This window comes from Toxotes jaculatrix, chromosome 16 (assembly GCF_017976425.1).
Source record: "Toxotes jaculatrix isolate fToxJac2 chromosome 16, fToxJac2.pri, whole genome shotgun sequence".
Lineage (NCBI taxonomy): Eukaryota > Metazoa > Chordata > Actinopteri > Toxotidae > Toxotes > Toxotes jaculatrix.
In genome coordinates, this window is record NC_054409.1 from 4420275 (window position 1) to 4443537 (window position 23263).

Below are 23263 nucleotides of genomic sequence, written 5' to 3' on the forward strand. Positions count from 1 at the left end.
ATCATATAGCCCTGGCCTGCTTTGCAGTGATGTGCGCATGTCCATTGATGGGAACAAATCTCTCTAAAAGATGGGGTAAGCATTGTGCTAATCGAAGTAATCCCTTCTTGTACAAAATTTTCACATTAAAAGCTTTCCTGTGGCTCAACGGCATAATCCCCCCCCTTTCTTGTTAGTATTTTAATGTGAAACTTCTGTAGGAAGTTTTATGCAACACATGATTATGATCTTAACAGTCAAAAAAAGAGAGTAGAAGAAGAAAGAAAAGAAAGAAAATAAAGTAGAACCAACTCCAAACATTTAATGAAACTGCATTTATGTTAAAATAAGAGAAACAAAGAAGACCAGAGAGCTGACTATGACTTATGACATGACCGCTGTACTGATGGCACTAATGGTCCTGAAATGATGTGGCAAGTGAGGCTAAATGTTCTATTTTAGCCACTAGCCCCCATTTCTTTATTAGCAAATAGCCTGTATTTCATATGAGAAACTTACTGTACCCAGACTAACACAGTTCCCATAGACCTTGCTCTAAGTTCTATGGGAGAGAAAGAAGAGAAAACATGAAACAAATGTGAATGAACATCTCTCAGCAGAGAGGCTCTGTTCCAATGGGCGCATAAATAGGTGTCATAAATTATCCAAGACTGCTGGGCCTCTGGCATGTGTGAGGCTGAGCTGTGGGAGGGAGGCCTTGAGCATCACTTCACCTGAACCATCTGTCAACATCAACACCCTGCCTGTGTCCCTTCAGTGACTCAGCAAAAACTGCTGCAATATGGCCATGGCAGCTAGACAGGCTGTTGAGAACCAGAATCCCCAACAGGGCCGGGAGGTTAGCTTCTGTTCCAAGTGTACAGTATTATTAATATTCTTACTAGGGATGCACTGAAATAAAAATTCTTGGCCAAAAAACGAAACACAGAAATTATTATGGCAATTATTAGTACCATTGCATTTATGGCTATGACTGTGTACTAGGGTATTTTGTTCAGCTAAAGGGCCAGCTATTGATCTAATAAAAGTCAACAAAGATAGATAGAGATTATTTTGTCAACATTTAAATGACTGAGATTTTCTGATGTTGCTACACTGCTAAAAGCGAAAGGGATTTCTTTATTAACATATCATGGTCTTTTATTATACATAAAGGAATAGAGGCTTAGGGGACCAGAGGCTAGTGTGGAAGTGGGGCTGGACTGTCATGGTATAGGAGCTCTCAAAACACTTTGTCACTGAATACAACTTCAGGTAATAATAATGCTGCATATGCAGGTTCTTTAATTAGGGTTGGGTAACAAACTTCAATATAAATAAAATACATGTAAATGTGGTTACATTTATTAAAGGCTTTTGTTATTGTTTTGGTATCTTTACCAAAACTCTGCTGTCATGAGGTCTGACTAGTACAGAAGTATTTCCAGGCAGAAGCTAAACTTGTAAATCAAGGAAGCATTTATATCTGTTGTGGTAATTGAATGCATTCATGTCTATGTGTTAGAAGGGACAGGATATATCTTATATAGGACATAGCATTCCCCAGCCCTAAGGTATATTGATAACTAGTTCAACACAAAAGACTTTACAATGCAAACAGTCTGTTGGGATCAAACTAAATGCCAGGTATCAAACACACAAATCAGTAGGGCTAAAAATAAAATTCTTGGCAGGAGCTGTGTTGGGATAAGTCCAAAAGCGGGCCGGTCCACACAGGCTCACGGTGCAAAGCAGGAAATTAAAGGATGAATTCCTTTCTTAACAGTCAATAGGCCATGACACAGACAGTGTGCTTCCACTCTAAATCTCTGAATCTACATGAGTCATACTCCTATCCTTCAATTATGTGCCATCTCACCCATTGTTCTTTGAAAGAAACCCCCCAGGACAAATGTGAAGAAGTAACGATATCATCCAGCTCTGGGTAATGACACAGAGTCTCTGTTAATGGATACAGGTGCAAGGGCAAAAAGAAAATCCTAAGGTGTGCAAAAGACACAGTTCGCTGAGAACATATAATGAAGGCTTAATAATTACGGCTGTAGTCAAACAAAGAAAACCTTGATCGACTGAAATCATCTATTCAACCAATCAAATGGTCGAAGGGAAAAGGAAATTCTTTCTAGATTAACTGAATAGGGCACAGTGCACTCTACCTGGTAGCCTTATTAGCCTAAATGAATTATAAGTAATGACATACCTGCCATACCAACCATGACATCACCTGTATTTATGTACAAATTTGTCCTACAATTTCGTCGGATCTTCATCCAAGTTAGAACAAAGAACAAACACAACCCATTTGAACTAATAACACACAAATAATTGTATTGTTGCTGTCAACACAGAATACGTCATTCAAAAAGTCACAGTGTAGGCTGGAGAAAAAAAAATCTGTGGAGTGTTCCAGTTAGAACCCAGACGTTATCCCAAAAGAGATGCCATGGAATGAACTCAGAGAGATAATCACACCAAACCTCCAAAGAAAAAGGCTGAGCTGAAGCGGCTCTGTAGCAGCAGCTCTGTAGGAAAACTCCCTCTGAATGTTGAGCAGGACTGATCTGCAGCCACAGAAATAATTAGTATGAGGTTAGTGAATGAGTTTAGCCAATCAGGAATGTGGTTTTGGTGTTTATGGTAAGCTCGCAGAGCGGACTGCACATACGCAAGTAAGACAACAACTATGCTCGTTTCTGTACATCCAATAAAACCTTAGCAGGTTAAATGACAACAAAATTCATTAAAATGACTCTAGCATTTTGAGCTCCTGCACATCTTTATGTGCATGAGATTGGCCTAACAATTCAAAACTAATTACATCTGCTCTTGGCACAAATGATTAAAACAGCTGGGCAATGGGACATGACATTCTTAGCCAACGGTGATGTCACCTCTGCTTATGTCATCATGCAATACTGAAATCAAGGTCTGCTGCCCTTGTGTGGCAAGAGGGACGCTGCTTAGCAGGGACAATCTGTTAGGTTGGTTTAAAGAACGGGGTCAGACTTGATTCTGAACATGTTCATTAGATGGGACATGTTCCCTTCATGTCCTATCTAACAAAGAACGGTGTTCCTCACTGTTCTGGTATATTTTCTGTTTGTCTTCTACAGACTACTGAAAGAATGCTTTTATTCAATTTATGGGTCCTGTCTGGTTTGACCAATTTATCTTTAGGACACTAATTATGTTCAAGCTCTGGAATATGAAAGCACTGACTTCTCAGCATCATCTTCATTATCAGCACAACTACACCAAACTGTCAGGAATGATCAAGGGTTTTGACAAATTTTGTCCATTAGGTCAATTTGCAACAGAAACAGTGGGTGGAACTGGAATACAAAAAAAAAAAAAAAACAGTAAAACAGAAGGCAAAACTTTTGCTCATTGCTGTTTGAAATCTTTCCCACTCCTTAGAGCCAATGAGAAAAATCACAGAGCAGCAGACAAAAATAGCAACCAGCTGTTTTTAAAAGTGACACAAAACCTGGGAAACTAATGTGGAAACAGGTCTGAATCCCTGATGTTGGTTGAAATCTGCATTTCATTTACAGCATTTTGTTTTTGTTGGGGATCAAGAGAGGATGTCCAAATCATCCTGCCACAGCAGTTCCACACTAATGACTCTAAATCACTACAGGAAACTACACAAAACAACATCTTCTTGGGAAGCAGGTGGGACCTACAAAAACTGAAAAACTTTTAGCAATGTCAGTGAGCATTGGATGAAAATGAGGAAAGCTACAACAGATTCTGTATATTACAGGGCTGGGCGGTATATCGGACATTGGTTAATTGTACAGTCTACAGATAGTCAGCATATGAGGAGTTTAGGGGATATCTGTAACTTGTGGCTACAGAAAATAACCTGGGTCACACACTCCCCCTCTAAACTACATGAGTCTCTTTATGCTCTGTATACCTGTGAGAAACAGTGAAGCCATGGTTTGTAAATTAAAAAAAATACAATGATTCATTTATTTGGATTTAAAAGATCAGATGAGCAGTTCTGTTTACATTTTCATCATTTGCACAGCTGTGTGTTTTGTTACGCAGGGGAAGAAATCCTGTAATTGCACTCTCGGTTGTTGATGAAAACAACTGAAGGAGCATTCTCAGAGATAGGCCTATTGACAAGTCTTTTTATTTTATATAATTTTTCATTTACATGTTTTGCAGCTACATATTTTCAAACAGGGAAAAGGAAAGGGGAAAGACAGGAAACCCTGTCTTTAAATTTTATTCTGATTGCACTCTGTTTTAATAAATAGGTGACATCTCACGTGTGGCTTTAACTTCGAAGAAAATACAGAGATACATATCGTGTCTCACCATCCAGCCTAAAAACAATGAGACATGATTTTTGGTCAATATCGCCCAGCCCTTGTATATTAGGAAAATTTGTGAATGAGTTCATATGCTTGATCTGTGGCGGTGCATTGAGGACGCATTTGAGATCCGATCACTCAGACTACACGCAGAGGTGGTCTGGGCCACGTATTCATTTATAAACAAATAGAAGTCATACAAATCCTGTAAGCTGGTTTGTCCATGTTTTTGAAAAGCCCATAGAGATATATCACAAGAGCGTGAAACATCTTGGGTGATTTGGTTTGACTGGAACATGAGGAACAGACCCAGCCATGTTTTTGTCCAAATGAGCAAATATTCACAATTCACATGATCCAGTTGAAATTCATTTATATTTTTTAAGATGAAGATCCAATCATCATTAAAGCATACATCATGCAAGAGCCAATAAAAAATGGAAGAGTCAAAGTTGTCATATTGACATTTAAGGTGTTTTGACTCACAATGCCAACTCATGCATTGAGTAACATGCATGAAAACATTCCACCTTAAAAGTCACTGGTGTTGAAATGACTTTTTTCCTACCTAGTTATCTAATCCACTGCACTAATACTTTTCCTCTGAATGGATGTTTCCAATGAGGCTTCATTTGCTTGGCACAAGTGAGTAAATGAAAACATTCAAAACAAAATCCTTGTGTTCATTGTTAAAAACAACACATTTGGTCTTTGCAAACAGAAGTGATGTACGTGTTTATTTGCATAGAAAGTGGGGAGGTGAGATCTGATCTCAAGTGGTCACTGAAGACACAGGTGACAATGCATTTTAATGTGAACTGACGTACTTAGAGCTGTCCACATTGTGAAGGGATCACCTGAGACGCATGCTGATGCCAGGTCTAAACATGGTCTATAATAGGAACACATTGGAGTCATCAGATTTCAAGCCAGCCCTAACATTCTTCCACAGTTTGGCGTTCTTCTTGTGCAATACCAGCTCTATATGTCACTTAGCAGTTATTAGATGCAGATGCTCTAAATTCACCTCAAGAACTGTATGTTGTGTGGCTGAGAGCTCTCACTGCTGAATGCACAGCCTAGAGAACAATGTAGGTGACACAGGATGAGTTAGTGAACATTATCTACATGGCTGAAGCAACACAATGGCTGGCTTTGCACAACAATGACAAAGCATCGAGAGCTTAGCACGGCAGTGCAAACTGTACCATGACTTGCCACGAAAGGCATTGTTACAAAAAAGAAAACGTAATGATGCAATTAGATTTTAAAAAAGTTAACTTTGGGCAAACACAGACATCAAAGTAAGGTTTTAAGAGACCTTTCAAGCCAGGAAGGGCCAGAGTTTCATTTCCAGGAAACACTGGCAATGTTGTGCTGGCTACATATTAATGAATAATTCATGCCATATAAATTATCAGGACTGACGCAACACTCCTAATCAAAAAACAAATGCCCCTGTTTGTCAGTGAGGCTGGAGCTGCCAGTTTTCCTCTGAACTACACACCACATCATGGAAAAACAGACATCACTACGGGCACTTAGTTTTCCTGAACAGAGAGGATTGTGTGGGGTTGCGCAAGAGTAGAGCACTTCTGAATTGAAAGCCATATGCTGAAGGTGACTTACTCATGCCTACATTTAAAGCAAGGTGTTGGAAGACTTCTTTAATTTGCTTCTGAGAGAATGTGCTGTTAAAATGGCTTATAAAACTAGCATTTGCTAATACCTCAGTAGCACTGTCCATTGGTACACTGTGTCCAATATACGTATTAGTTTACATCTCAGTGGTACAGACAGTTCCCCGCCATCTCTGCATGACTCAATCAGTTACTGAGAGGAACGATCAGATATCCACCAACTCAGACATCTTCCCATTGTTTGGAAAAACCTCCCACCACTCAGTCCATTATTCTGAAACTCTCACAGAGTTGGATTCCCTGCTGCCCACTGAGGCCTGCTGATGGAACTGAAGCAGCCTGGCCTCACACTGGAGAGATTTTTGTTTTGGAATTGTGTCAAATTACTGCTTGACTCTGGTGTGAAAGAGGTGACGAGTGAGGCACCTGCAAACAGAAAGGAGCTTTGTTGATCTGCAAAGTAATGGCATCTGTGGATAGATTCGGAATGAGAGGCAGTTTTTGGGAACACGCAGTTTTAACTTTGGGGTGAAAGGGAGTATGTGTTTGGAAATGGAAGCAGGTATAGGTCCATTACTGGTTTAGCAGTTTTTATCTACTATGGTACCCAATAATATATATAACATATAACAGCATAATAATGCAAGTACACATTTCCAAAGAGTGTGCAAGCAGAGACTCATGCAGTTTAGAGGGGAAGCGTGTAACCCAGAATATTTTCTGTACAGATTGAATTTACAGATTGAATTCCTCATATGCAGACTATCAGTAGACACATCAGCTTAAACTCAAACTGTTTACTTAAATCCCTGGAACAAAAGTGGAGAGTGAACTGTTATCGTAAACTAAAACTAGATTATGAGTATAATTCGGTGCACTGAAACCTACCTTTAAACCTGCATTTTTTTGTCTGTTTTGCTTGGTCACAGGAATAAGCTGTAAACACAAGAAGTTATCATCAATTTATAAGCTGATACAGTAAACAGTCTTTGTGGTGTTTGTGTTCACCTACTGAATCAAAGTCCAGCATTCCCTCGCTTTTAGCTCTATTTTTGGTCTCCACCACCTTCAGGGGGAAATATCTGGCTCTTTAGCCGCTAAATGCTCCACTTTGTTCACCAGCTGCTCTCTGACTGTCTGTCTGCTGTTTGCTGCTGAGCAGGTGGTGAACAGAAGCTTTTTAGAGTTATTTTTTTTTGTCTGAAAACAGCTGCCAGCTGACGGCTGAGTCTGAACCTGATGTAAGCTGTTGTCTTGGTTACTGGTGTGTGCGCTGAGCCTCACCTCACTATTTTGTAATGTTAATTATTTAGAGAAGAACTCTTCCTGTCACAATGTTTTACTCTTATAGTCTGTGGTATACTTTTAATTTCAGTCTATTTACAATTTTTACCATTTACTATGATGATATTACTGTTTCGTTCTTTGTAGGTCTGTTTAAAGAAGTCTGACACAAAATCAGTTATTGTGCTTAGTTTAATTACATTCATGACTTTAAGCAGAACATTGTGTCCCAAACAGGCAGAAATACTTCCCAATACACATACCCAATTTTTCATCATACCTGTTTTGTGTATGTTTACAGAAGTGGGCCACCAAGAGCGACTTCATTTGGTAATTGAATGAAAAGTAACCAGATTGCAGGCACATCCTGCCATGCAAATTGCATGTGTACACACAAACACACGTGGAAGCTTGTAAACTTGTCTATAAAGGACATCTGCCAATTTTCCATGATGCCAACTGTGATCTCACAGGAAGTTGATTTTAGCTCCCTCCTCGTGGCACAGGCTGCTTCAATAAGCAGAGTGAGAGGCTACTGCTGTCACATGAAACTGACCTCCAAACATCTTGACTTGGAACAGTTTCCTTCTGAACAAGACGCACATGTCAGCTCTTTAGATGTTTGGTATGTTAACTGATCTACACAGACAGAAGCTCTCTTTGTTAGAGTGTCCTCAGTTCAAGGTGAATAATTAGGAACTGGGAGCCTTGACTTTCTTCTTAAAAGGTTATTGAATGGGACAAGAGACAGCACTTATTTCCTGTTTAGGGACAAGACTATCTTTAACGCTCCTACAAATGCATAGAGTGTGTTGGTTGTTTAGTGTTAAGATATATTTAGGACTGTATATCATTTGAAAATTTTCTATACTAGTTTTTCTATACTAGTATAGTTTTTCTATACTTTTCTATACTAGTGCCAGCCACCTGAGTTTTGGTACCAATACCCAACAATGAAGAACAAACATTTTCCTAAAAAACCCTCTTTCACTGAAAAAAGAAACCAAGGTTCTCAAATGTTGAGTGCTGTCTAAACACACAGTCATACAAAACCTTTGCTTAAATAAAACAGTCTGAAACTGGCAAAAAAAAAAAATATATAAACCAGAAACTATCTGTTCAAAGATTAAGTGAAGACTATAAATTTGCGCAGGCTTTTTGCTGTTTTCAGCTTGCCTCTTAGCACGCATTCTGAGAAATTGAATTAATACAGATCTACATTTATTTGCCAGGAGACCCAATTTCTGGCCACATTTTTAATGCTGCCAGTTGTCAGTGTCAAATTAATGTACTGACTGCAGTCAACTGTTTTGACATTGACAGTTTTTAAACACGTTTCTTTGTTTTTCTCAGGCATACACAGTAGAGAGTTTGTTGTGCCACTCTATAGGGGTGGGGAGCGATATCATGTGAGAAAGTAATGTCAACATTCACCCCTCATACCGTGACTGAGCCCCTAAGTGAAAATAGCGCATGTGCTTTGTGAAGTGCTGAGCTTAGCAGTGCTGGGAGCGGACAGTCGATCTGTCGTGTAGTGCACAGTACTGCAGGGGCGAGGACTGCAGGCAACAGGAAATGTAATTATAAAGGTCATCACTGTTGTCTTCTGTGAAGGGGAGAAAATCCCATGTTTTTGAGAAAGCAGAGGAGGGAAATATTTTGCATGTGGGTGAGAGTGGGGAGCAGAAAATCAATTGGGTGATATACTTTGGTTGTACATATCAGGTTTTTCTTGCTTTTACTTGATTTTCCAGACATTTTCTATACATAAATGTAATTGTCAAAAATCAATTATGAAATAATCTTCACTTTGAAATAAATTCCCTCACCAGCCTGATAAGGTGCGATTTGGGGTTAGGGTTAAGAGTAGGGGTAGATACCCACAGAAATGGCCAAAACTCCAAACAGCTCAACTCAACTCAAACACTCAACTCAACACACTCAACAAATTATTCTGTAATGGCCTGTTTCCAGATCCATGTTCCTGCTTTGTCACTGTCAGAGCAATGCTACAATTTCTGTGACAGGTCTATAAAAATAAAGGGTGGCATGTATACATGTTCCAAAGGTCAGAAGGTCAGGTCAGAAGTGACATTAGGCCAAATATACAGGCTAAGCATGTCCTTCACAGCAGTTTTTATTCTTTTTGTGGTTCAGTTAGGACAGTAGGTGTGTTTCCCTCCATTTTAACCAAATTTCAAGACGCTAATCCTTGCAAATTCTCCAGATGCTAATTCTCCAGTCAGATGCCATTAAATCCAATGCAGAAGAATAGAGAGCAACAAGATGACACATTCAAACTCAAACTCAAAAAGTGAAGTGCAATGTAGAAAACATGATGGAAATATGGTGTTTACGTTTCACGATTTATGTATGAATTGAAGGAATGTTCTGATGCTTTCATCTGAAGTTATTTTCAGTCTCTTCAGTGGAAACTTAGGTCATGCTTCATATATGTCATAATAGTTTCACTTGGTCTGTTTCCATTTTGCTTTTTGTCAATGCAACTTCAGCCAACTGTAAAATCTTTTTTGCAGTATTAAAATACTCAAGTTCCCAGCATTTTCACTCTGGTTTTTTTAATGGATAAATTGAAAGCACACATAAAAGCAGGTGGATGGAAACCCATCTAGTAAGCCCTTGAGTGTATAAGTATATCTCAGTATATCTGACAGGAGCTGAGCTACTCCATTTGAACCAATGACACCATTCAAAATCACACAGATATTAAAAGTATAAGCTGAGTGATGATGAGGCGAGCCTATCAGGCCATAAATTATATCTGCACTAACCACCACTGGCATATGGGCTGAACGGGACACCAGTCACTTTCAGGCAAGTGATAACACATTTTCATTCCAGCCAACACCAAACTGTGTAGAGTATTACTCATGTTCTCATCTTCTCAGCAACACAACACAATAAAGCTGCACAAACAATCATACTCACTTTTTTGGTACACAAAATTTAAAAAAAATAATAATGACAAACATTCATGAAAGGGTTAGAGACAGTCTGGCAACTTTGCAGCCTTTTTAGCAGAATACATCTAAATGAGGAAAGTGAAAGAGCACCATAGCGGTTTATAACCGTTAAGGCTGAGCTAGATTTTTAACCACTCTATAGAGTTACAAAAAAATACCAAAGGTGTCAAATGTAAATGTAATGTTTTGCTCATGGAAAAGACCACATATGAGACTGGAATGTTACGTAAACTCCATGGATAATTTCCAGGTCTTATTTCTACAGTTATTCTTGCTGATACCTCCCTATACTGTAAGGTAAGGGGAAAAAACCCAAAGTCTGTATACTCCCAGTTTAATTACTGTACATGTAAGCTAGTACAAATGGTCTCAAGGGGGGTAGGGGGTGGGGTTGTTGTGCTATTTCTGACATCAGGCTCCATGTGACGCACTTGGATGTGGGGCTTAAGAAGGAAGCCAGCTCCTCAGCTGACAAAAAGCATATACTCTCACACGCACACACAAAGAAGTTTATGAGCTGGTGCCAAACAGCTTGTGCGTGTGTGTGTGTGTGTGTGTGTGTGTGTGTGTGTGTGTATGTGTGTGTGTGTGTGTTACAACAGCTGTAAGGTCATCAGCCATGGCTGATGCTGAGACAAAAGGACTCCCTCTCCTGTCAAAGGCCACACCAGAAGCCCAGGGCGTCCTTCGCTTCCTGTTTCAGTGTACAATCTGTGTAGCAAACTAGGGGGGCAAGAAACAGAGGGAGCGAGAGATTTGCCCAAAAAAAAAAAAAAATCTAACACCCAAACAGAGGTTCCATTGTGTAAACTAATCTCAAAACATCTCAACATTTAACTCTGCAACAGTTGTCCCTCATTGCCACTCAGGCAAACTATACTCTGTTTAAATCATACTTTATACAACAAAAGCTGAGAACTTCCTGAATAAACTCTAATTCAAGTTATGCTTGACACAATAATAAACTTTGTTGTAGAGGACAAACTCGCCTCAAGCCTCTTGGTGACTTTAGAGCTACATTTAGTTAAAACTAGAGGTGCATATCTACCATGTTTTTACAACTTATCGAAGGTCATGGAAGTTTTTTATCCAGGCCTATCCTTTGGTACATTGAACAAATTCGAGTTACAGAGTAGAGCGCTGTTTGAAAGTTTTCAGTACTTCATCAGAAAATATACCAGAAGAAAGTATTCACAAAAAAGTATTCGGGTACATGATAAGTGAAGCTTTCATTTTGTCAGTTATTTAATTCAATAATCAGTAATTCATACTGTTTTAACAATACATAATATGAAAATGAAAACTGTGCAGTTACACTTAATAAAAAAGAAAAACTAATTCATTTACAGATGGTTCTGCTAGTAGGGCTGGGAGAGCATTTTTTTTTTAATACCATAGTGATCTATATCAGTATTTTTTGATCTTTTTTGATTTTGTGATCTCAACCACATACTCAGTGTGCCTTGGTGAGTAATGTAAACCATGTTTACAAGAAACCTCTTATTTTTTACATTAAAATGTAAAAGATAAGAGGTGCGTTTAGTTTAGGTTTGTAATCCCATGCATACCATGTAAAGGGCATGCTACAACTACACATGATGTCCCAGGCTTTTCAGACACAGTGTAGCTGCTACACTGCGGATGACATCAATATGTAAGCGCAATGTGTTTATGCTTGGTTGAATAAATCTGCCCTGTCACCCTTTTGGCTTGTCAATATGGACATACAGCACACTGCTATTGTGGTTGTTGCTGCTGCCTTTTTAAAGGCCCAATATACCGGGATAGTGAGACATTCTTGTCCCTTCTGGTGATGTCCTATCCCACGATATACACCCAGTTTCCTACTTATGGAACTTACCATCACTGCCCCAAACAGGTTACGTGAAGAAGTGTTCAGCTGCCATCAGCGAAATGAGGAGGCACTCAGTCTCTTTAACTGCCCAACACTACACTGAATGACTCATTGATTGGTGAGAAAAAGTCTATGGGTTACAGTCAATTGGTACAGTGGAATTTCCATTCCACATTTTGATCCAAGCATGTTGTACAGAGAGGCGGAAAACTCTTCAGTGTTAGGCTAGATAAAGCGGATACTCCAGGGTCAACATGACCTTCAAACTGCCACAAACCCCCTGAATTTCAAAGTCCAAAGCTAATTCCCAGATATTGAGCCAAACAGTGCTGCCTCTATGAATGTGAGTCAACCACAGCAGCTAATTAAATACTGTTGTCTATCAGTTGATAGATATCTGCTAGCAGCAGTAATTTTGTGTTAATGAAACTGGCTCAACTCCTACTACTATACTAGATTCTTGCCATCAAGACCCGATGTAGTCTGACCAGGGAACACAACAGGAGCCCTCTTTCAGCTACGCAACCTTGAGAGTATGAGACCCATTTTTCATCACCAACTACTCGATGGCTGGATATAGGAGCAGCTCCTCAACTGCTTCAGAGATTAAGGAACACTGAAGGAAGATTGTTTTCCACCATTTTTAATTTATAATACAACCGACTGAGGGTAGTGATCTTGGGCAAAGGCATCCTGCTCATGTTGATGGATATACCAGAAAACCTAGTGTGGATCCAGAACCTAACCCATACCCATGTTATCTATAAGACCTGATCCATCTGAACCCTGCTCAGCTAAATCTGACTGGTAGTGCCCAATTTGCAACCATAAGTCAACCCAAGACCCTAAGCTATACAAACTGGCTTGACCTGAAACCCAGGACCAGTCAAGTTTGGTCAGCTTCAGGGTTGCACAAAGCTTCTACTGATATGACTTAGGTTTAGTTGTTTTCACAGTTAATTTTCTTAAGACTTTACACAATGCAATGCACAGAGGAAGTGGTATATGTGGCCTGACTCCTCTGATCTGTATGTCGGTGTCTGAATGTATTAGTAAAAGAGCTGTATGTACAGAAAAAGCCTTGTATGAATGGGTGAACATAACTTGTAGTGTAAAAAGCGCTTTAAGTGGTCAATAAGAATAGAAAACCTATAGAAATGCAGTCCATTTACCATTTACAAGAGTGTAGTCACAGCACTGCATTAGCCAGACAAGCTAAAGATCTGCAATGGAACAAACAAAGCAAAACTATAGCTTGGGGTATTGGACAGGAACAACTTACACACTAGTAATGGCTGTGTTTTACTCCTCTCAATGCAGCAACACCATGCATAATCCAGTGCATGTTGCATCACATCCTGTTTCCTGATGCACTAAATGGTATACCATTTCCAGTAGTAAAAGTATGGTTCAGGGCAGTAAATGTCTTCCTAAATTTGCATGCAAGTCAGCATGTATGGGACCACTTGGACCAGTTTTTTTTAAACATACACATCTCTGGCAACAATCCATTGAATCTGGGTATTTATAAATTGTGCCAAAACAGGGATTGATTAAGGAAATTTTACAGCTAAGCAATAAACTATATCAAACAAGGGTGGGAAATGTAGATACATAGCTTTAATAGGTTGGTGCATAGAATCTGCACATTTTAATCTTAGGATGTAGTTATTACCCAGACCTGATCCAATTACTATCCCTGTTGTTCTGGGATTTTTACACTGTAGAATTCAGAACACATTTTGGAACGTGTTCTTGCATTTCGCCAAGTAGCTGATTTTTGGTTGAGAACTGACATAGCATTTTACAGTAGTTAGCTGTAATGAAATATAATTCAAGTGGAAAAAAGTTTTTGGATATAAACAACAATGCAGCCATATTTCTAGAGATGTGCAGCCCTATTTACCACAGTTTATGTCCTGGCCATTTTATTCTCAAAGTCATATCTCTCTCTGGAATGTTAACATGGCATTCCACATCATGGCCTTCCCTTGAACAGCCTGATAATTTAGCGCGCTAATCTGATCAACTGAAAACAAGGTCAGTGGGATCACTGACATTACGAGCTTAACTACTACATATGCTGCTTTTGATTTACTAATAACAGTCAGTCCTAACGATGGGCTTGGACCCTGGACAGTGTGTTAGTCATCACTTTTCTAAATCATCATCTGGCAACAAACACTCACTTTTGGATAGATAACAGCACTCAAAACATGTTGATAAAAAGCAGCAGTCTTGTACTTTTTATCATTTCATTTGTTATGTTTAACAACATCTCTTTGGTTGTCTCCATACAGATATACAGTAGGTAGACTAAATAGTTTAAACCCCTTGTGGATAACATTGAACTAATTTCATCACAAGTCCAAAAACTGGTACCGAGAAGGGTCAAATATTAACTCAAGGCATCTGTCACCAATTAGCACTCAGATATGCAACTTCTCAAAAGAAATTAGACAACTAATGAAGCTCCATTTCCATTTTTATGATGACTTCTTGTTCATGTTGTCTTAAAGAATGAAGTTCCCTCTTGACCACTTGACAGCCCTTAAAGTGCTCTGAAGAAATGGAATTGCAAATATCAAAAATTAGCATGGACAACTGCAACTCCATCTGCAAATGAAGATCATGTGATATAATCAAGAGTCCCAGAGCAGCTACCTAAATTGGATAATTGAAATTAAAGACCATCTCAACCAAGAAAAATTGTTTCATACTGTAAAATTATTTTTAATAAAGAGTACAGTCTAGATCTACTCGATATGGAAAGTGCCTTCAGATGACTTCTTTTATGATTTGGCGCTATATAACTAAAACTGACTTGAAACTAAATTGAAAATTTTGTAAAAAAAAATTACCTTGATTACATTGGAAATGATTCAAATTTATTTGTACTACTGGAATGTGGACCATGTAGACTCAACCATCAAGTGACCACTAAAGCAGTATAGTAATCTTGGACTGGGCCAAACTGGGCCTCTAACAAGTACCAAATTGCACTACACTACCACATTTAAAGGACTACACCAGTTGAGTCAGCCATGCCTGAGTAACCCATCATAGTGAACATTAAACCTGTTTGTCCTGTTATATTGTAATGTAGAACAGAATCTTCAGATTTATGTGCACTTATAATGGTAACGCAGGAAGACAGGATGCTAAGCATGACAGATTGCCTAACTTATTCTAAGTTCAAGTCTGTACATGCTGATTTTCTTCCCAAAGAAAAAATAAACAGAATATAGTAGTGGTTGACTTCCCAGCATTCAGATTCTACTATCAGAAGAACTGCTTGAAGTTCATCTGTCCACTTACACATTATCATTCCTGAGCATCAGGGATTTAAAGGGTAAACAAATGTAACCTTTTATTAGATTCACGGGCTGTAATCAGCCAACTAGTGATGGCAAGAAGATGCGCCTATAGGAAGTTACACCAGCCACAAATTATACATTCAAGAATCACGTGGGTTTTGTTCAGAGGTGATAAAGTATGCTGAGACTGCTGATAAGCAACAACATGTATTTGAACAGAAATGGAAAACATTTTCAAGTTTCTCCATTACACATTTTTACAACGTAAAATGTCCCACTCATTACATAATTTGATTAAAACTCCTGAATAACCAAATTTAAGGGATCCTTACCAAAGACATTTCTGTGAAAAAAAAGAGCAAATTGTCATCAGATTTTTTTACTCAGAAATATCAGTATCAGACTCAGTCAGTATCAGTCAGGCTTCTTTAATAGTTCTGAAAGTGGAGTTGACTCAAAGAAATGTATTTCTAATTTAGAAAAGGCACTTGGGGACAGATAGTAAAAAAGGATGGCCACAGATTATGTACTGCATTTCATGAATGTCTTCTATTCATAGCCTAGATGTTTACAGTACAGGGATTAGAATAGCTCTCTATACCAGAATGAGCAGCCAATGCAAATTCATCAGGGTTATGATGTATTAGCCAGGCTATTGCTGCCAACAGTCACTTTGAAGTTTATCAAAATTTAACCTTGACAATTAAAGGCAACTCAGGGTCACATAAACACACTCCAGTTCACTGTGCTCCAATAGAAACAACTCTCTAAAATCCAGAGATCTGGGCACTTAAAGTTACTTCAGCAAGATTGTCTTCAAGAACAGTCATGACCCAAGTGTCCTTCCATTGAAACACAGCGGCTGATTTCACCAAAAACAATCTCAACACAGGAGAAACTAATCAGTCAAGTCGACTGTTGTTGAGTTAACCAACCGACAGATAAGATGGAAGAAATTGTGTGTATGGGTGCTTTAGTGATATAACCAAGATTTCTATTCAAACCTTACAATGGGCATCTTGCAGTATGTTTGGGGAGGTCTGTGGGGAGCTGTGGGGAGTGGGGGTTGGGGTCTTAAGGATGGAGGCTCAGGGGGATGGGGGCTGTTTGCAGGGATTTGAGTGTGTTTGTTTTATTTTCTTTAGTATTTATTATGATGATTTTTATTTCTTTTGTTTTTTTACCTTCACTCTCCTGACCCCAGGAAACACTGTCACAATAAAGCCTGATTTGATTTGATCTGATGTATGACCAGAAGTATATAGACCAGTGTGTCCACATAATTTTAGTTATGTTTTAATGTTTGTTTAAGGGACTCTTGGTGGAAGAAGAGTCTTAAGAAATCAGCTACACCATCAGTAAGCAGACATGATGGCCCACGCACTTGAGGTTAGAGGTCAGGAGTGGACACGGGATGCTACCGTACACAATGTTTTTCAGTGTCTGTGTCAACAGTTGGTGTTTGTCCCTTTCCTGTGTCAACATGACAATGTCCCCACTACACAAAGCCAGCTCCAAAAAGAAATGGTTTGGCGAACATAGAGCCCTGACCTCAACCCTACCCAACAGCATTGGGATCAACTGGCTATATGGGAGTAGCCAGTTCATCTCTGTGGTGGAAAACTCTATGAGGAGTGTAGAGAATGTTATGCAGCACATTAATGCCCAAATTTCGAGGCAGAGAAAACATCTGACAATTTTTACTACACACTACAAAAAAAGAGCACTTGTGACAAAAAATGGCTTTCGGTCAAAATGTGCCATTCACAAGAAAATCAGCTTACCAGTTACAACAAGCCCAAACTGCAATATTTCTTTAATAAGCTTACAGCTCATAATGAGAATCATCAGCTGCACACCAACCAAGCTCAAGTCGTTTTGATCAGACGTTTACCTCCTTTCAAGCACAGATTCTGTCTTAGGGCTTAAATGCTACAAAAAAAGCAGTGGTGCAGGCTTGCTGTGACCTAGAAGAAGTATTCAAGGAAAAGTGCATGCTGTTTCTGTCTGCACATATGCAGATGTGCACAACACATGGCCTGGAATAAATTAAGAGGGTCTTTACACACTCAAAAATGGAGGTACAAGAGAAGAACATTTTTGTACTTACAGGTACACTTTTTACATATGCTCCCTCAAAAGCACAGCATTGCACTTTAGGAGGTCAGAACCTTTTGACTAACAGAAAGGGTACAAAGTGATTTTTTACAAACGAAGGTAGAACTCTGTATCATTTCAACCTAAGGGAACGTGTAGTATTGAGAAACGTGTAGCTCATGATTTACAGATATTAGCTTCTTCACAGTGAAGCTTATGTTAGCAAAGGGTCGTGTTTTCCTACCCAGAGAGACTTGAAACAAAGAGTACAATTTTGTCAACTTTTCAACTACAAGGGTACACACAGCATTGAAAATTGCATTGTGTTCATAGACAGCCTAAATATTAAAGCTAATTAGCCGGTGTTGCTAAGTGGTTCACATCTATTGTCTGCAGCTCATAAACAACCAGCTTTTCAAGTTGAATAGTTAAAATAACATTTTTTGTATCAGAGAAAGCAGAGAAATAGGCTTAAGGACTCCTTTATTACTTGTACCCATATATATATTTATTTTAAGATAAAAGTTTTATTCATTATGTGGATGGAAAAAAATATGAATTGTCAGTTTAGTTATCTTGCCTAGCATGTCCAGAGTTTCAGCGCTTCCGTATTTTTGATAGTGTTTTTTATTCACATTGCAGACAATGAAGTGGATGGACAAATGGTAGACTGCGGTCTAACAGAGAGTATGATTGCATAGCTCTCGGAGAAATCTTTTAAAAAGCAGCTGAAGTTCAGAGATTTCACAAACCACTACAAGGAGGTCATCCTTACTTTGGAGCCAGTCAATCCAAAAGAACAAACATGTGAAGCTCCTCATCAAAATCAAAATCACTATATCACCACTTGTGTGGAAAACTGTAGTTTCCTTTGTTGCTATGACAGTCATTTTCATGCTGACCACATCTTACTTGACAAAGACTGGATAGACTGTTTGTTTCAATCAGATATTCTGTATAAATGTGTTCATCTTAATGTATATTTTACCTTGAAGTTTTTCTGTTGAAACATGTTGATATGTGGATATTTTTGATGCATACTGTACACACAATGTAAAGATGGATGTGGTTACATTTTATGTAAAACCATATAGTTTATGAACTTTTGTTGTCAATAAATGGTCAAAAAGCAATTATTGTGGGTGATTCTTGGTGCATTTGTCTCCTTAAGGTACAGAATAGCTTGTCACTGAGGTGGTACCCTTTTAAGTACATTATAGTACCCTTTTCAGTGGGTACATTGCTGTACTATAGATTAAGGTAATGCGCGGTAAACCTACCCGGCATCACGACTGCACAAGTTCGTGCTCTCACAGCCATGTGTGGCGGCTTACCTTGTCCAGCTCGTCGTGCAGTTCCGATAGGGTGGGTCTGATGAGTTTCTCCCCCAACGGTGCTGCTGTCTGCCGGTAGAAATCGATGTTGGGCACAGCATCGATAGTATTGTGACCAAAAGTCCTCAGGTAATAGGTGTTGGTATGGGTGTCATAGTGATAGTGATGCTGGCCCCCTGTGGATGAATGCAAGCTCGTCTCGCTCATCACCGTGTCCCCGTTCTGCAGCCCATCAGCCGGCGCTGCCTCCGGAGAGGCCGCGCTCCCCGCTCCGCTCGGATCTGCGAAGTTCACCACCCGAAACCGGCCCTTGGCTTCCTCTCCGCCGACCGCTGGATCAGCACCCGGGCACTCTTGAGGAGCGCCGGGAGTGGTCTTATCGCTGGATGGGAGCGTGGAGGAGGCGTCGGAGTTCGGGGACTTGTCTTCGGTGGCGCCCGCTGCCTCAGCCACAAGGTCCACCTGGAACCGGCTCTGACTGGGCGTCGGGCCGGGTGGCTTCGGCCCCGCATCAGGGGCTAGAAAATCACATTCTGACACGGCGTTGTCTGTCAGGGCGGAAGGAGCGGAGGATGGCGCAGACATGGCACCAATAACACAAATGCACGCGAAAAATGTATAGAAAAAGCCACGTTATGGCTAGTAAAATCAAAAGGAGGAAGTGTGGTAGCCCAGGAGTCGGGGCACAGCTGGCTTCCTATTTACAGGGAAGAACACGTTGCTTTGCCTGGTCAGAAAACGCGCACGGGAGACGTTCGGAGAGCGGTTGTAGTGAAGAATAGCTTGTTAGCTAACTCGGAACATGAGGCTACAAGCTGGAAACTTTCAGCCGCTCTCCTCCTTCCTCTTCTGCGGCAGTAAATCCAAAATTACCCCGGTCACTAGCTCGCTCGGAGCCACTGGACTAAATCCCGTCCACCTCTGGTCTTTCTGTTGTACAGAGTAAGATGCTGTTGTCGACCTTGCCGCAGCTCCTCCTAGACTCCCAGGGCTTCTCTCGCTGGTATTATACACACTGCAGTCGGCATCACTAAAGGGTGGGCTCCCGCTGTGAAGGACCTCGCGAGATGTCATCTATCGTGTCTCATTTTTTTCCAGAGGACGGAAGTGTCGCGAGAAGACATCACAATACACAAACAGTAGGCGTGACGTCGTTAGTCTCCCGTGGGAGGAAGAGACGGGGCGGAGGAGGGCAGCGGGTAAAACTGCACCAACAGGCCTACCAATGCATCTTTGTGTTTTACAGTGGCGGTCTAACAATTAATATCATGGTGATTTTCACGGACAGAATTTAGTGTGTAGTTGGGTTAACGCTTTCCTTTTAGGACCCAAAACAGAACACATACATTTATTCACCACACCTGTGCCTTAGGCCCCAGCACACACACGTTCACCTCTCTGTCAGAGCACACTTAAAACATATGGCTCAGCGACTGCAGTGCACGTATGGTCACACAGGAATCTAAGCAGGCTAATCTCGCAGGATGGTCTGACCACTACAGTGTGCAATGATATATATTAACAAGGGAAAAAGAAATTCACAGAATAGAACAGAGTAAGTTCACAGTTATAAAAAGTAGAACAAATTCTAAAGTATGAAATCTAGGTATAAAGTATAGAAGTGTAAACAAGGTGCAGTATATAAAGCGACGAAGTGCATTTAACTTGAGCTTGAGCTTATTGTACATTATATACAGTAAAATGTAAGGATTGATAATTTTGAAATTTGTTTCTCAACTATTGCTCAAAATAGTTGAGAAAGAAATTTTAAAATTATCAGTTTGCCTTTTAATATTGGTTGGGAATCCTTACTGGCTGATGGGGAGTAGTGCAAGAAGTACTCATATCTTTTAGCCTACTTAAGTAAAACAATAAAACAATGTAAAATACTCATTTACAAGTAAAATACCTGCATTTAAACTATGATTTACGCAAAAATATAGAAGTATTAGTAACTACATGTATTTAAAGTATCAAAAGTATTTATGAAAAACAACAGCCCCTGTCTTGTTTTGTTTTTGGATTAATATTATTACTGATGCATAGATGTGTAATTAGCACTTTGCTGTGGGGGTCCACTACCTGCTCAACAGCAAACAATGGACAGACACAGTCAGAGAGCAACTGGTGAACACAGTGGAACCTTTAGCAGCTAAAGAGCAAGATTTTTTTTTCTTAGGGGTTGGTGGAGGCCAAAAAGAGGGCTAAAAAATGGGTAATATTTTACTTACTGTTAATTCATCATCAATTGACACCAACACAACACCACTTTAAAGTTTCCCCCCAAGGGTAGAGGAATTCTTAGTGTAAGTAACACTAATGCCACAATCTAAGAATACATCCTTACAAGGAAAGGTTCTGTAGAAGCATTATCAGCAAAATTATAAGTGAAAATTCAATTGCAATTCTCCATCACCACTTCAGTATTACAAGATGTCTTTCCTCAAAACAGAGTCTAATTTTGAAGTTGCTTTTCATCCCAGTGTCTTAGAGTAAAAAGCCAAGCTGAAATAATGTGAAGGCAGATGGAAACAGGTCACTTGAAGGAGCCATCAGGACCAGTGCTCCCCTTAAGCTGACTTTACAATTACCTATTTATTACACTGGCCTTATAACAATACCGTGTGAGAAGTCATCGATACACTTTGTCCTCTCAAATCGAATCACAACAATCAAGTTTGGTTGGTGTTTTGGTGGGACATTAAATTAGACCGGTGAAAACTGTTTGACCTCATACTCGTGGAACTCATGCACTTAATGACTTTATGGTCTAATAAAGGCCTTTAATATATACTGCCTTATTTTTACAGCTTTTGTATGTACAAAGTAGGTGAATACACCCCTATCATTACCTCAGGGCATCTCACAGTTAGTATAGGTAGAGGGTGAAAACTAGGCTGGCAGCAGTTGAAAGACCATAACAGCTTTTTTGGGCCAAAGGCCAACTTTAAGGATAAATGAACTCAGAGTTACAAGTTTTATTACAAACTCTGAACGTTTATATAAGGTTTAGTATTTGCTCTTGTCAAAATCAAACGTGTTATTTAGTGGAACAAACTGTTAAAGATGTGTTTTGTCATCTGTGGTATTTACGCGCTAGACAATACCTGTTGCTCCTTAAACAATGTAGGCTACAGAATTTACGCAGTTCATCATCACCCAGTGAATATTCGTTGCTGTTGTGTCAACACATGAGTTATGATGCGGTTAGAACAAGCAAGACAAGCAGCGCTTGACCAGTTAAAGCCAAAAAAAGACATCAATGAGAAGGGTAATGAAGTGGAAGCAATATCTGCTGTCCCATAAAGGATCTAATATTGCCTGTTTGCAATCATCATGTAATTTATTGTTTAGTTTTTGCAGGGGGCAATACATAATTAAATGTATTGCAACAGAGTTAGCTAGTTGCTAACTCTCGTCCCTGGGCAACTCCACCTACCCTCTGCTTTAACCTGGGAAAGCAGACTGGTCAAAGGCTGTCTTTCTGAACTGGCCACTGTCCCACAGGCACTGCCATTGCCAGGATAGGCCGGGTGTCCCCTAAGAAGAGGGGGTGCGAGATTCTGAATTTCAAAAATCAAGCATGCATCAGAGCAAAATAAGAAGTGAACAGAATTGAGGAGATGATATATTTCTTCCTGGATGTTACACTGATGATGACCCCTTGGCTTTTTATCTAGTGTTTTTATGATTTGTTTATAAAATGAGTGCACAGGGTTGAGTGTAGTCACAAGTTGTCACACAGTAAGACAGATGGGGATAAATCACAGTATGTAGAGTTGGGAACAAATAATGTTGTTTGTTGTGTCAATAATTCTTGACCAGGTTTGTTTGTATACTGACAAGCATCTTTTGTCTCTGGTTGAGCAGCTATTGTTTCCATCAAATGAAGGAGCTAAAGATTCTCTCAGCCAGTCAGGGTCTCATGAATAACGTCATTGTTACACTGAGAACAGCCTAGACCATTAGAGGTGGGTGTGGTGAAAACAAGTTGATGTGAAACTGAACAACCTTTGAGTGAAACAAGTAAGAAATAAGGCAAACAGAAGTCTGAACAGTTTTCATGAGAAACAATTTTCATGACATTTCATATCAAATTTATTGCCTATTCATTTGTTATATTTATTGCTTGCAAAATATTCTGAGGAGTGCTTTGAGACAATTTGATTGTGGAAGGTGCTATATAAATAAAATTGAATTGAATTGAATTATCCATGGCAAAGTTTGGTGCACTGTATTTATCAGTACTGCTTCGTACCACCGTGTTGGACAAGTGGGCATTTTGGTCTTAGGGTGACACTCAGAGAAAGGTCAGATGGGCAAAGTCATTAGGATTAGGACTATGGACTATGGATCTTGATACCAAATATTTATGGCAGTTTGAGTGGTAGTTGTCTGGTTTATCTGCCATTGGATCATTATGA

The 23263-nt window shown here is 39.6% G+C and overlaps 1 protein-coding gene across 1 annotated transcript in view; it reads right to left on the minus strand.

The window, feature by feature from the left end:
* The window catches only part of slc12a2 (solute carrier family 12 member 2), a 56288-nt gene extending 36456 nt beyond the window's left edge, over positions 1-19832 (minus strand). Inside the window, exon 1 of the mRNA XM_041059061.1 lies at positions 18840-19832. Coding sequence (XP_040914995.1) covers positions 18840-19424 — 585 coding nt within the window. The 5' untranslated portion in view covers positions 19425-19832. The remainder of the gene's footprint in view (positions 1-18839) is intronic.
* Positions 19833-23263: the final 3431 nt, after the last annotated feature.